Source organism: Panthera pardus, unplaced genomic scaffold (assembly GCF_024362965.1).
Source record: "Panthera pardus isolate Hobbes unplaced genomic scaffold, ASM2436296v1 HiC_scaffold_24, whole genome shotgun sequence".
NCBI classification, from domain to species: domain Eukaryota; kingdom Metazoa; phylum Chordata; class Mammalia; order Carnivora; family Felidae; genus Panthera; species Panthera pardus.
The window spans coordinates 94012836-94027826 of record NW_026526810.1 but is presented as its reverse complement, the minus strand read 5'-3'; the positions used below and the strand labels follow the sequence as shown (position 1 = coordinate 94027826).

Sequence of the window (14991 nt, the reverse complement as noted above, 5' to 3'; positions counted from 1 at the left end):
ATCTTCTCTTTGCCTGGACAACTTCTACTCATCACATAAGCCTCAGCTTAAGAAACAGCTACTCCAGGAATCCTGCCCTAAACGCTGCAGAGCGGGATGGATGCCCTTCTCTGACCTTTCATCACAAGCGCAGACTTACCTTAACAGGGTCATAACACTGTAATGATTTAAGTGTTCCTTTCCGGCACTATACTAAGTTCTTTCGGTGCAAGTATGTTTCCCCCCTTTGCATCTCAAAGGGGAAACACAGTGCCTGGAACATAGCAGACACTCATTCAATAAATATTTGTTCAAAGAATAAACGAGGGAAAAAAAAAATAAATCAATCAGTTGCGCGGACAATGTAAGTGCATCGTAGACTTCGGCCATCAGAGGGCGCCAGCGCACCTCGGCTGGTGCGCAGGCGCGCAGGGAGGGCGGGCACGGCGGCAGCGGCAGAGGCGGTGGCGGCGGCGGTCGTGGCTGCGGCCGGGGGAAGTGAATGGTTTTACCCAGAGGGCCCTGCGCCGCCTTTCTCCGCTGGCACCGGCGCCGCTCCCTGCTCCTCCTTCCCGGCCATGGCGTTCACGTTCGCGGCCTTCTGCTACATGCTGGCGCTGCTGCTCACCGCCGCGCTTATCTTCTTCGCCATCTGGCACGTGAGTAGCGGGGTCCGGGGGAAGGAGGGCGAAGAGGCGGCGCAGCTTCTTCACGCCCGGGGTCGGCGGCTGTCCGGGCGGCGACGGCCCCCGTTGGTCCGTCCGCACGCCAGGGGCTGGGGCCAAGGCGGGGCAGGCGGCGCGGCCAGGGCTCCGTGCGCCCCTTGTCTGCAGGCCGGGGGCTGCAGGTCGGGGAGGAGCCGAGGCGTGTGGTGGCCCCGTGGATGCATCCGCTGTGTCCCCGAACAGGCCGCGCGCGCGCAGCTACTCCTCCCTGGATGGGTGGGGCGGCCGTGGTCCCGCCGGGCCCTGCGGGACAGCGCTTCGCTGGCGCGGACCCTCCGCGGGCCCGGGGCTCCGCGTCTCCGCATCCCGGGGAGATGTGAAGGGCGCACGGAGGCATGCTGCGTGCTTAGCGGGAATGAAGTTTGCCAAATTACTATTATTTAGTCACATTGTCTGTCTTTTCGGGTTTCCGCAGGAGTGTGGCCCAAATGAGATAGTTAGTATAGCCTACTTTAGATGAATTTCCATTGCTGGTTTCAGCACTTGTTGGGTACTTTTCGAGTAGAATGACTTTCTTTTTTTTCAGATTCTGTTTCCTTGTGAACTTTGATGCAGATTGGATTGATTACTTTGTTGACTGCATCTCCGAACTTTTCCCCTAAATGATACTTTGACCGCCAGAGTTTCTCAAGAGACAGCCTTCTTTTCAGGGTAGCTGGATTTAGTAGAGATAGTTTTAATTTGATTTTGAAAATGCTCAGAAATCTTAAATTTTCCTAGGGCATTTTTTTTTTTTTTCTTTTTACTCACATCATGCCGCAGGATTGAAGCACATCTTTACTGCTTCCTGTAAGGAACAAGGAATTTTCCCTGACAGTTCTATAACAGATTTCGAAGGATTCTTGTTTCTCTAGCACAAAATGAGAAGCAGCCTTCTGGAAATCAGCATTCATTAAAACATTTATCTTATATTTGCTTCTGCCGTCATATCCTTTTAGTACCTTTTAGGATATTAGTCTTCATTTGAATGATTGGACACGTTCAGTCTCATGTAACTTTTAAGTCCTGTGTCATCAGCCCTATAACAAGGATTTCTTATGGAACATACAGGGGAAGCGTGATTTAAATAGCGGTGTCTTGTAAAAAAAAATCTCAAAAGTAGAATGATATCACAAATTACTCTCTTTTGCTAAAGAGTGTGATTGTTTATAATTATTTTTTTTATTAAAAAAATTTTAATGTTTGTTTATTTTAGAGAGAGAGAGCGAGCAAGCAAACAGGCCAGGGGCAGAGAGAGAAGGAGACACAGAATCCGAAGCAGCCTCCAGGTCCTGGGCTGTCAGCACAGAGCCTGATGCGGGGCTCAAACTCACCAACCTCAAGATCATGTCCTGAGCCGAACTGACTGAGCTACCCAGGAGCCCCTGTTAATAATTATGTTAGAACCCAACTGCTTGTATAGTGGGGAATGCTTACTTAGGTAGGCTGTTAAGTAATTCCTCCCTCAAAATGCTTGTGGGTAGGAACCGATAAATTAAGAGCGTTTTAGTCTCTTTGATGGAAGAACAATAAATAAAGATAATTTCGGATGCAAACTAGCTCCACTTTAGTAAGCCTTTGGTGGACGTGAAATGTGTGATTCCCTTTCATTTGTATATGTGGATTTAAGTCACTTCCTGCTTGATGGATACTTTGTTTTTTGAGATGGTAAGGATTCTGAGAAGAGAACTGTGGATGGCCACGTTTACATTTTGAACCAGGTTGTGTTTAGCTTAAGGAATACCTGAACTGAATTTTTAAAAAAATGGGTAATTTAGTTTCAGCTTTGAAGTGAATATATGTCCGGGTGAGCTAGATAATTTTAAGTCCTGTTACAGAATTTAAAAAAATTTTTAAGACTTCATTTGTACTCCACAGTGTACAGAGAGCCTTTCCTTAAGGATTTCTTAGTCCAGAGTATTATACATCCTTTGGGAACAAATTGAAAATTCCAAAATATATAGTTTAATTTTTTGTTAACTACATAAGGTTAACTACATAACCTTCAGTTTATCTTCTTAGGTAGTTTTAAGTATCAGAAGACTCATTTGGAAATTTCAGTTAGAAATTCAAAGAATCCTGTTTACATTAACTGTTGTATGGAGGTTATTTTTTGAGTTGATGGTTACATCTCTCTGTTTGGTCCTAATTCATGTGATTGATGCTCTGTAGGGAGTAGAGTTGGGAGCATAGATTTGTTTGAACAAAAATCATTCCAAAGACAGGCATCAAATTTGAAGGTATCCTGAATTGCATAGTTTGGTATCTTTAGGAATATATCTGTTTTGTTTTTGCTCTTGGGGGGAAATTTTGTGAACGTGTTTGTCCAGGCACACAGTAACAAAAGATATGAAAACCACTAGGTTAAGAATCTTTTCAGGGGCGCCTGGGTGGCTTGGTCGGTTAAGCGTCCGACTTCGGCTCAGGTCATGATCTCATGGTCTGTGAGTTTGAGCCCCACATCGGACTGTATGCTGACAGCTCAGAGCCTGGAGCCTGTTTCAGATTCTGTGTCTCCCTCTCTCTCTGCCCCTCCCCCTGCTCATGCTCTGTCTCTCTCTGTCTCAGAAATAAATAAACGTTAAAAAAAAAAATTAAAAAAAAAAAAGAATCTTTTCAGAAGAGTTTTGAAAACTCCAGCTTGTAGCACTCATTGCAGTAACGCACTCGTTAAAAGATCCCTTGAAATCACCTGAACAAAATGTCCAAAGGAGTTAGTTTTAAAACATAAGTTTTATACTCTGCTGTTAAATTGGATCTTTGTTATAGGCAAGTAATTTTATTTGCAATGACAGTCCTTATCTTGATCTTTATTATTAAGATGCACTGGGGATGTATCACAACAAATGTCAGGTATTTGACTAATATCCATAAGTAATCAGAAATTAGTATCTTCTAATTGTACATTTATATTTTTAGCATTTATATGTGTTAGGGTTTATTAGCAAAGGCAAATGCCTTTTGGTGAGTTCTGTATTTTTTTAAGCTAGGGCTCTCCACCCCTCCCCCCCCCCCCCCCCCCCCCCCCCGCCTTTCATTCAATAAATATTGACTGAACACTTAAGTATGTGCTAGTACCAGGGACATAGCAGTGAATACAGCAAAAAATTTTTGCTGTCATGGAGTTTACATTTTAATTATTTTTCTTCTATTCGTATTTTACTTATAATTTTTTATTTGATCAGGTTGTTGAGTTTTATAAAATTTTAGAACATTTAAAAAAAAAGATCTTTTTATGAAGTGAAGAACTTTAACAGGGAAATAAACTAGCATAGTGAAAGCTAGAAATACAGAACTCCATTGATCACTGGTAATATTGAGTTAACACTGTCTCACATACGAGGATACTATTCCTAACCTACCAGAGGAAGGGCACCAAAGGAAAGGTTCTCTGTCCCCTAGATGACCAGTGACAGCAGCTAAAGTAGCTCCCCCATAAACTTGGTGCTTTTGGCTTCTTATTTTGAGTGGTATGTTGCCCTTATTTTGATTTTTCAGTACATTTTGACTTTGAAGTTATGTGTTAAGTGACCCTAAATGTTATAGCCACATTTCTCCAGATGTAGACAGAAACATTCTTGCCATATATTTTATAAGTGGATGAGATCTTTCTCCCCTATTGCATTTATACCTGTTTGGCTCATCACACCATGAGAAGCTGGTCTTACCTGGGTTACCCTTCAGTTTTTAGTTTGGTGACCCTAATGAAACCACCCGCAAGTGGTAGGAATATGCATATGACACAGAAGGAGGTCAGACTGATCACTTTTATTGTGGCCTTGAACAGGGCTGCTTTTGCTTATATGATGCCTTTAGGTACAATAGAACAAAGTTCTGCTCCCTGTTGGGGCAGAATAATGAGAAGAATCCTCCTCCTGATTGGACACAGGCTCTCAGTGCAGAGCCTGGTGTAGAGCCCATGACCACAGGAGCACGGGCTGGCTTTGAGCTTCCACCTGGCCCTGGCCTTTTGTCTCTTGCAGAAATTGCATGACAGTATGTGGCGATTTTGGCCACGAAGTTTGAAAATCATTTGGTGTTCCTCTATTCTGAGGCTGTTTCTTGTATTTCCAAATTGAAGTAGGACTTTGAAATGTGGGCACAAATGGGGGAACAGACTGAAGCATGTGAGCCCATCTCTGGTGTCCCACTGAATTCTGTGACCAGAGCAGGGCATACACAAATGATGAAAAATACTTCACCCTGAGGGGCACACAGACCTGTACATAAATACTTCAGTGTGAGAAATGCCATATTGGTGGCATTATAAAGTCCTGTGCTATGTGGATATTAGAGTGGCATGCAGTTATTTTGGCCCAAGGGAGTCAGGGTAACCTACAGAGAGGAGCCAACATAGGAAGAGGGTTTTTATAATGAAGAGTTTTTGTAAATAGTTGTGGGTGAAGGAAAAAATAATCTCAAGAAGAAAGAATAAGTTGAACAGAGGCACTGAAAAATTGAAAATTGAAGATATTTATTAATAGTAGTATAAGATCATTTAAATGATACTAATATGAACATGTTTTCAGTTATTTAAATCTGATTCTGGTTATTAGCACATAGTGAATTTACTGTAAATTGGTACATGTAGTATACCCTACTTTTGCTTTTGTTTTATTAACTGAATTTAATTATCATTTGATGATGGGGCAGGTTTGTGGCTGTATTGTAATAAAGTGAGAGGTCCTAACTATTTTAATTTTATTTTAGATTATAGCATTTGATGAACTGAAGACTGATTACAAGAATCCCATAGACCAGTGTAATACCCTGAATCCTGTAAGTTATAATAAAGGATTTTTCTGTAGATTTAACCTGTTTTTGCTTTTAACTTGATATAATTTAAAAATGGCCAATATTCTCAGTAGCATGATATAGTTGTACTTTTTTTGAGTAGGCAGAATTTACAAAAATATTCTTTTTCCTGCTTGACTATTCTGACTATTATTAATCTGGTGATCTTGTCAGCTGTCATACTAACATTCTTCCAATCTGCTTTTTACATTGTCGGCCAAAGACAATTGAAAAGGTCAAAAAGATTAAAAGAGTCAAAATTGCATTAAAGGTGTGTACTGCTTTTTAGTTTAATGTTTTAATGCTACATTCATTTCATGGGGAGGGTTAGGGCATTTGTATCTGTAAAGTGTTCTGTTCGGTGTGCTCATTTATATGCCTGTTGAGGTTTATGATTTCATGAAGTTTCTTACTTTATGCAAATGTTTGCTTGCTGGCCCAGTCAAGTAGGGAAAGCTGTTAAATGCTTATGCATTTCTGAAATGTTATAGCCATAGGCACTTCTATATTACATTATTTGGTTCAGTGTTTGAAAGTTGGTTAACATACAATGACTTTAATAGATGGTAAGGTTATTCTTATGTTGTGACTTACTGTGAGGTAGCCCGGAAGTGGAGTCTTCAGGAGCATGTCTACTTTTTTTTTTTTTGGTTATGTCTATTCTGGAATTAATTTTTCACTCTTTTTAGGTGGATAGCTCTGTCCTTAGGCTCTGGACTCATGCTGCCAGAATTTTATGGATAATAATTTATGTACAAATGTCTACATAGTTATTTCTGGTATATATCCACTCTCAATTTCTAAAACAGCCTCGTCTTACACTAAGTTCTGAGCTCTGATGGATTTAGTTATAATGCGGATCGGCTCCATTGTGCTTAGGGGTTTTTATACATATTTTTTGACTTCATTTAGTTCCCTCATTTAGGAAGATTTCACCTTTAGCCTGTAGGTGTGATTTTGCCTAACTGGTCAGAAACTGAAAGGTTGTTTGAAAGCAGTGGGTACGTCTTCAAGAATACAATAATACAATAATTCATCTTTAAAAGTTACTTAATGAAGATGAAAACTTGTGTAGACTTGAGTTGTATAAAACTGTAAGGCACTAGCATGCTAGAAGGATTTTTTGGGGGAAAGATCTATAAAGTTAGTTTGCTACTTTATCATTGTTTCCTAGATAAATATGAGTGATGGAATAGATTTCTAGCTTGTCTTTAAAGAACTGCTACAGTAAGACTATTTAGGGACAATTAACAGTGTTAACTTACTGGCTCTTTCTCTGCTGTTAGGAAACAAAAGAGGAGATGAGTCTGCTTTCTCATTGGAAAGTAACAATGATCATTGTAAAATATTTTAACCCACTGTTGAAACTAATTGTTACCAAGAAATTAAGAAACCAAAATTTGTGTATTAATGACAGTTTATTAATAATATTCTATCTTCTTTGGCTTCTCATTACTTCAAATAACCAAAAAATGATGAGGATGAGAATAGCTGAAATCAGATGAGGGCTTTCCTGGGCACCAGGCTCTGTGCTAAGCATCTCTACTTGGGATTTTTCTTTCAGTGCTTGTGACAGTCCTAAAGGGTAGGTGTATTGTTATTCTCATGAATAGGAGGATAGGCTGAGGCTTAGCCAGGTTGAAGCACTTTACTAACAAGATCAAACAGCTAAGGTAGAACCAGAATTTGAACCCAGACCTCCACATTTTTAAGTTCAAGCTTTGGTGTTTCCCTAATTTATTGTAAATTTAAGAGGGACTAATTTCATTTTTACATATAACGTGTGATTTCTGACTCTTCTTCGTGGAAGGAAATTCTCACCTTAAAAAGATAACTTGCTTGGGACACCCCGATGCGGCATAGATTGGGAGTTTTTATACCAGCACAAGTTGCATTCTGGGTAGGGTGCCGATAATTGGCTTGCTAGCAGTGCATCTGACAGTTTTCCCTATTTAAAGTTTGTTTTGACAATTCTGCCAAAGTATGGGGGAAGACAAATATTCTATGTTAAAATGTGAACCTTAACTAGAGAATGTTACGATTTGCATGTTAAGTATTATCATTTCAGCCATATTTGTGTGAGGAATTTTTTTCTGGATACTAGTTTTTGTGTAAACATTGGTTCCTAAATGGAATAATTTTTGTGCCACTTACCAGGAAATTTCACCATTAAAGAATGATTGGAGTGGGCTGGTTTTTGTAAGAGATGTGTAATAAAAGTGTCTGGATTTTTTTGAGATGAAGGGAGTGTGGCATTGTTTCATATTAGAACTGGAAGAGTTGCAGATTATCTTTATTATCCCTCTTACTAAAGTCTATTGTTAAGAGCAGTAGAGATCATGCTTTCTAAATCATTTTCTCCCCATATCTCAGTTTGGAATTGTAGGATGAAAACTTGGATGATTTGTATTGTTACCTATCACTTGGCTTTAAAGAGCTGAAGTACTTATTATAAGGAAAAGAAAAATCCTGTAATTTACACGAGTATTATAAACAGCTCTAGTGGAACTCCTAATATAGTGTATCTTTTTCTTGGTCTGTCCTGGTTGTAGTCTTTGTGTTTCAAAGATTTCCTGTGGACCTTTTCTTGTTTTCTTGCAGATGTTTAATTTTGATCTTAATTAAATGGTGGCTTAATGGTTCGTGTTATTTACAAGTTTATATACATACACAGAGTTTATTATATTAAGTTTGTAGAAAATATCTGGTTAGTGGTATAGATTAGTTGGTTTTACTGAGATTTCATTTAAAATATTCATGAAAAAACTTTGTTTTACAGTTTTGAAATGAAGAAAGTGATTTGGGAGTAGTAGAAAGCAGGCTTGAATATGTAGTACAATTGCATTGTTTCTACAGCAATGGTTTCCTTTCAGTAAAGATCTGCTGATGTTGAGGATTCATATAATTTTACCTTGATACGATGTGAACATCTGAGAAACTGGCTTTGCATTTGTGACTCATAGGAAGTCCTTGGCCGAAACTTGAAATGAAATGTTTGGGACTTTAAATAAGAGTCATTAGGCTGAAATCTTTAGGATGAGAAAGGCAATTAAAACTAAAGCATGAATTCTTGGTTATTTTATAAAAAGTATTTCTCTTCAATTAATTTTTCTCTACAATCAAACAAATTATTTTGTTTTTGAGTTCTGAGCTTCTACTGGTCTGCTGTGCCTGTAGTAGTTCATTGGAAAACAGGCTTAAAAGAAATGGGAAGGCCATGTAAAATCAGAGCTCAGGAACTAGGGAAATTTCCAATTTTATGGTTCAGAACTCTGTCTTTTCCCTCCTACATTGCAGAATGCACATTGTTTGCATCTGTGTATATTAGTGTTCTTCCCCCTATGACTGTGCTGAGATTATTGGCTTTTGGCTTTCCGTTGAAAAATGACTTTTGTGGTAATGTGATGTGGTTTGCTAAATATTGTATATGTAGCATTCCTGGTTTCTGTTAAAAGCTTTAAAACATTAGTGTGTAAAATATTCTAAAGGGAACTTTTGTTTTTGTGGATTTTTTTTTTTTTGTATCATGTTGCATGAGATCAGATACCTCATTTTTATATTTTTATCATTGTTGAATGGTGGGAAGTATTCCAAGTGATTAGCAAATAACTGAATAGTCTGGGTGGTAACTTTGTATAATTTAACCTGTTACTGTAAGAATTTGAATTTTAAATTTTAAGTTCTATTTATTTTCTTAGCGCAAGCTATATCATCTGGTCAGTTTGCTTCTAATTCTGCTTTTGGTAAAAATTTAAATATGGAAACAACACTTAGCATCTTTCATCCCTGATTCTAAGAAAACAGTGATTTTGCATTATGGGAACTTGGTTGCCACCTGCTTTCCAACAGCATTTGACTTAATGCCAAGGCATTTTGATAACTGCCTTGTATTTTTCTTCCAGCTCGTACTTCCAGAGTACCTCATCCATGCTTTCTTCTGTGTCATGTTTCTTTGTGCAGCAGAATGGCTTACGCTGGGTCTCAATATGCCCCTCTTGGCATACCATATTTGGAGGTAATACAGATATATTTCTAATACTTTTCCTAATTATATCTTACTTATACTATGGTTATCTTACATGCTAGTCACCTAAATGAAAACTGAAAATTAGTTGGCATTTATTTTAAGTTTATTTCGGATAGAGAAAGAGACAGAGTGTGAGTGGGGGAGGGGCAGAGAGAGAAGCAGGCTCCAGGCTCTGAGCTGTCAGCATAGAGCTCAACGTGGGGCTCTACCTCACTGACTGCGAGATCATGACCTGAACTGAAGTCAGGTGCTCAACTGACTGAGCCACCCAGGCGCCCCAATTAGCATTTATTTTAAAAATCAAGTAGATGAACAAATAGCTGTTTAAATACCTTTTATGGCACTTACTTTGTTAATCTTTAGAAGTGTTTTTCAAAAAGTGAGGTTTAATTTGGATACAGTTATGTGTGCAACTCTGAAGCCCTATCCCTGCCTGTTACCCCTGCACCTCCCAAGGAGAGCAGTGATCTCTGTGAACTTGAATTAATTTTGCCCATCTTTGAATTTCATATAAATCAAAATGTACAGTGTGTTTAACTTCTTTCTCCATTTTTACTTTATGATTTTAAATTTGGTTGTTTATAAAATATGTTCATATTTTATAACTTTTAAGGTATGTCAGAGCTACATAATAGAGTTAGAGGTTTTTTGTTTTTTCTTTAATAGGCACGTTAAAATCTCATTGCTCTTCATTTTAGGAAATAGGCTGAAAAAGTGTTTAGGAGTAAAGTGATACCACATCTGTGACTGAGTTTGAAATAGTTTTTTTTTTTGAGAAAAACATGCATATTTGGAGCTAGAACAAAAAAGAGAAGGGTAGAGCTGTGTGGTTAATGTGAATATCTTGGTGAAGTGTTCTTTTCTGTAAGTCTAAAATTACGTTAAAAGAAAAAGTTAAGAGAAAAAAAACCCTTAATTTTTTATAGTTATTGTTCTTTTTCTTGTATTTATGAAAGTATAGGGCAGACCAGATGTGGCCTAAATAACTGTCCTGTTCTCATTTAGGGGCTTATTATTTATTTTAAAGTTTATTTATTTGGGGAGAGAGAGAGTGTGCACATGTGCACGCACACGAGCAGTAAAGGGGCAGAGAGAGAGGGAGAGAGAGAATCCCAAGCAGGTTCCAGTGCAGAGCCCAACACAGGGCTCGATCCCATGAACCATGAGATTATTACCTCTGCCAAAATCGAGAGTCAGATACTTAATTGACTGAGCCACCCAGGCGCCCCTAGGGGCTCTTGTTTTAAAATTAAGATGATAAGAGGAAAGAACTCCACCCTGGAACTAAAAGCACTCTTCCCTGTGTGGACTGCCTCTCATTGTAACAAATGTTATTTGAGGAGAAAAACCCTCCTTCCCGTCCTTTTTGGAGTGGCTAATGGACTGTGTTTATTGCAGGTATATGAGTAGGCCAGTGATGAGTGGACCAGGACTCTATGACCCTACAACCATCATGAATGCAGACATTTTAGCGTATTGTCAGAAAGAAGGCTGGTGCAAATTGGCTTTTTATCTTCTAGCATTTTTTTACTACCTATACGGGTGAGTTTAAAAAAGAAAATGAATATATGATTTCACTTTGCTGCCTAAAAAGTTTGTAGGCATTACGGTCTTAACACCTTAAAATCCACCTGAAGAATAACTCAGCGTCTTGAATGGTGGTAACTGCTAATGGCACAGTGCACACCAGCAAATGCACACACGTTGAATATGAATAAACTGGTACTTGTCGGGACACCCAGCTGGTGTGCGGTCAGAGTCAGAAAGTTTGGTCAGGGGTGCTGCTTCCTAAGTTTTCAGACACGGTAATCCTCATTGTCTGTGCAAAGTGATGGCATTGAGAAGATTGCAAAAAAAAAGTGTGAGTTTGCCAAAATGTTTGTGCTTGGCTTCACCATGTCTCTTGCCATGGTGTTTTACTTTGTATCATTCTTTACAAACTGTATGCTCTGCCCTTTATTTTATGGCTTGCTTCATCTGAATGGGAGCATGAAAGAAACAGGTCTTTCCTATGTGATGGTGCAGCGATCGACTCCTCTCCCCTTATAGCCATGATGGACTGCATCATTCCTCTAGGCCAGCAGTCCTTGACCTTGGCACTGTTGACATTTTGGACTGGATAAATCTTTGTTGTGGGGGCTGTCCGTGCATTGTGGGATGTGTAGCAACATCCCTGGCCTCTACCCAGTAGATGCCAGTAACGCCTGCTCTTCTGCAGTCACCAAAACCAAGAATGCCTCCAGACAGTGCCAGATGCCCTCTGCGGGGCGCAGTCAGACCTGGGTGAGCACCACCGCCCTAGGTGTACTGGAGATGGAATAAAATGGCTGCTTATTAAAATGAGGGAAGGGGCACTCTCACATGTGGGATTGTATTTCTTTAAACTGCACCAGTATACTTTTCTCATCTTTTATTGATATTCAGCCAGAGAGAACAGTTCCAACTGATTTCCAAAACAGGAAGAAAGTTGGCCATGTAAGATGGAATTGTATTCATTAAGCTGCTTTCTTATTCCCTCTTCTTTTTGTTACTGGAGAACTTGCTGAGTATTAGATGGTAGGTTTATATTCATGTTTCTCTTTACGTTTTATGTTTCCATTACGGAAAATGATGAATGAAGTGCTAGGCTGAAATTCATGGAAAAGATATGTTTATGCTTTTAGAGGTTATACCTGTGAACATGAGTATCCATTAGTGCATCTACAGACGTTCATTTATGAAACAGAGATAGTGAATAAGTTCTAAACAGCAAAATGCCATGTGTCATTTTCATTTCCTGTTAGTTTTCATTTTTTCAGTTTCTTTAACAAATAACTGGAACAGTGCTGGCATATAGTGGTACTTGAGACATATTTGTTGAAAGAAAGAAAAGAAATGAATGATTGAATAAATGAGAAAATCAGAGGTGTGCACTTGTGGGCATGTGGTGGCTCTATGTCGTTTCATTTCTGCTTTAAGTTGTTTGTCAAGTTTGCTCAACTCTTTGCTTTGTATATCCAGTTAGAGACCCATGCTTTGGAACCATGCCTTTCCCACCTTACTCTGGTAGAGTTGGTCTGAATCAAATGGTTATTTTTTATTTTGCTCACTTGAGCCCTTTTCTTTTTTAACCCTCTTGCTGTTGCCTAGAGCCTTTCTCTGATGGGAAAGTTCCTTAAGTCACCATTCCCATCTGTAAAATGGGGATGATAATGGTACCCAACTCCTAGGACTGCTTGGAGGATTCAGCGAGGTCATGTACATAAAAGACCTAGTGGAGGGCGTGGCATGAAGTGAGCCCTTGCGAGATGCTCACTGCTATTATTAGACGACTCCAGAGCAGTGCACTGTTTGGATGGCTTCTCTAAGCTCTGATCCCCTATTAAGCTTTCAGCTGTGCTGTTCTGTTTGCTAAAATTGGAAAGAAAATAGGAGACAACCACAGCACAAGCACTGAGCCAAGTCCTACCTTAGGCAAAAGTCCATAAATGCAAATTAAGATTGTCTCGTGAACTGGTCATTGGTCTTTTCATTTTCTGTGGTGGTGTGATACCATAAACTAGTTGGCTGTGTAAAGCAGACTCAACTTTTTGGTGCTTTTTGTTTTTATAATTAGGAACATTTGAATTAATAGGCTTTTTCTTCTTTTCAGCATGATCTATGTTTTGGTGAGCTCTTAGAACAACACACAGAAGAACTGGTCCAGTAAGTGCATGCAAAAAGCCACCAAATGAAGGGATTCTATCCAGCAAGATCCTGTTTCCAAGAGTAGCCTATGGAATCTGATCAGTTACTTTAAAAAATGACTCCTTATTTTTTAAATGTTTCCACATTTTTTGCTTGTGGAAAGACTGTTTTCATATGTTATACTTGGATAAAGAATTTAAATGGAATTACGTATAAATTAATATAAAATGATACCTCTGGTGTTGACAGGTTTGAACTTGCACTCCTTAAGGAACAGCCATAATCCCTTGAATGATTGCATTAATTATTGACTATCCTTAGTCCATTGGAAGCTTTTGTTTATAGGAACTTGTAGGGCTCATTTTGGTTTATTGAAGTGCCATCTAATTATAAATTAGCTGTAGATATCAGGTGCTTCTGATGAACTGAAAATATATATCTGACTTGTGGGAAACTTCATGGGTTTCCTCATTTATCATGTATGTGATTATATATGGACACATTGACAAAATAAGAAGAGTGGGATTTTCTCCCCTTCAACTTGAATATTATCCCTGTATATTGCATGAGTGAGAGATTTCCCATTATTTCCATCAGAGTAATATACTTGCTTTAATTCTTAAGCATAAGTGAACATGATATAAAAATATATGCTGAATTACTTGTGAAGAATGCATTTAAAGCTATTTTAAATGTGTTTTAATTTGTAAGACATTACTTATTAAGAAATTGGTTATTATACTTAATGTTCTAATCTGGTGGTAAAGGTATTCTTAAGAATTTGCAAGTACTTTAGATTTTCAAAACTGAATGAGAGAGAACATTGTATAACCATCCTGCTGTTCCTTTAGTGCAATACAATAAAACTCTGAAATTAACTTATTTTCAGTGCATTGTTTTAAAGATTACAAATAGCTATTTCTTACACTTGCTTAATCCATAATAAAGACATATTACTGTCAGTTTTTAAAAAAACTAGTAGAGTATTACATTGTGTGTGTGTGTGCGTGTTTTTTTTTTTTAATACTGTGCCCAGATCTAAAAAGAATGTTTAAAATTTTTTTTTTAACATTTATTTATTTTTTGAGACACAGAGACATAGCATGAGTGGGGGAGGGGACAGAGAGAGAGGGAGACACAGAATCTGAAGCAGGCTCCAGGCTCCGAGCTGTCAGCACAGACCCTGATGCTGGGTCTCAAACTCGAGAACCACAGAGATCGTGACCTGAGTGAAAGTTGGATGCTCAACTGACTGAGCCACCCAGGTGCCCCTAGAAAGGAATGTTTTTAAATGGCTAAACACATTACTCTGTGTTGTCACTTGACAAGATTCATAAACATTGATGCCACAGCATCATCATTTTTTGTAACCAGTTTAAAAAATTGTGGCATTTGAAGTGTTAACTTTGTTTTTCCTTTTTGACACAGCAGGTTTTAAGGAAAAATGACTCGTTAAATTCATTTTTGCTGCTGCTTGTAAGGCAGGTAAACTATGGCATGTTTTTGTAAGAATTCTTGTGCTTTATTTGGAATGAGGTAGTTAAGGCAATTGAAGATAGTGTAAGTGATTCAGAAGTTTCTTTTCTTTTTTTTTTTTTTTAATACTTATTTTTGGGAGACAGAGAGACAGAATGTAAGCAGGGGAGGGGCAGAGAGAGAGGGAGACACAGAATCTGAAGCAGGCTCCAGGCTCCGAGCTGTCAGCACAGTGCCCGATGTGGGGCTCAAACCCACAAACTGTGAGATCATGACCTGAGTCGAAGTCAGATGCCTAACCAACTGAGCCACCCAGGTGCCCCATTTTTTTTTTTTTTTCAGAAG

General features: G+C 38.7%; 1 protein-coding gene across 1 annotated transcript; it reads left to right on the top strand.

The window, feature by feature from the left end:
• The first annotated feature begins 431 nt into the window (after window positions 1-431).
• On the top strand, window positions 432-14052 carry CNIH1 (cornichon family AMPA receptor auxiliary protein 1). The gene is made up of 5 exons (XM_019451768.2): window positions 432-638; window positions 5394-5462; window positions 9380-9492; window positions 10903-11046; window positions 13136-14052. The coding sequence occupies exons 1-5, from the start codon at window positions 558-560 to the stop codon at window positions 13161-13163; spliced, it is 435 nt and encodes a 144-aa protein (XP_019307313.1). The 5' UTR covers window positions 432-557; the 3' UTR covers window positions 13164-14052.
• Window positions 14053-14991: the final 939 nt, after the last annotated feature.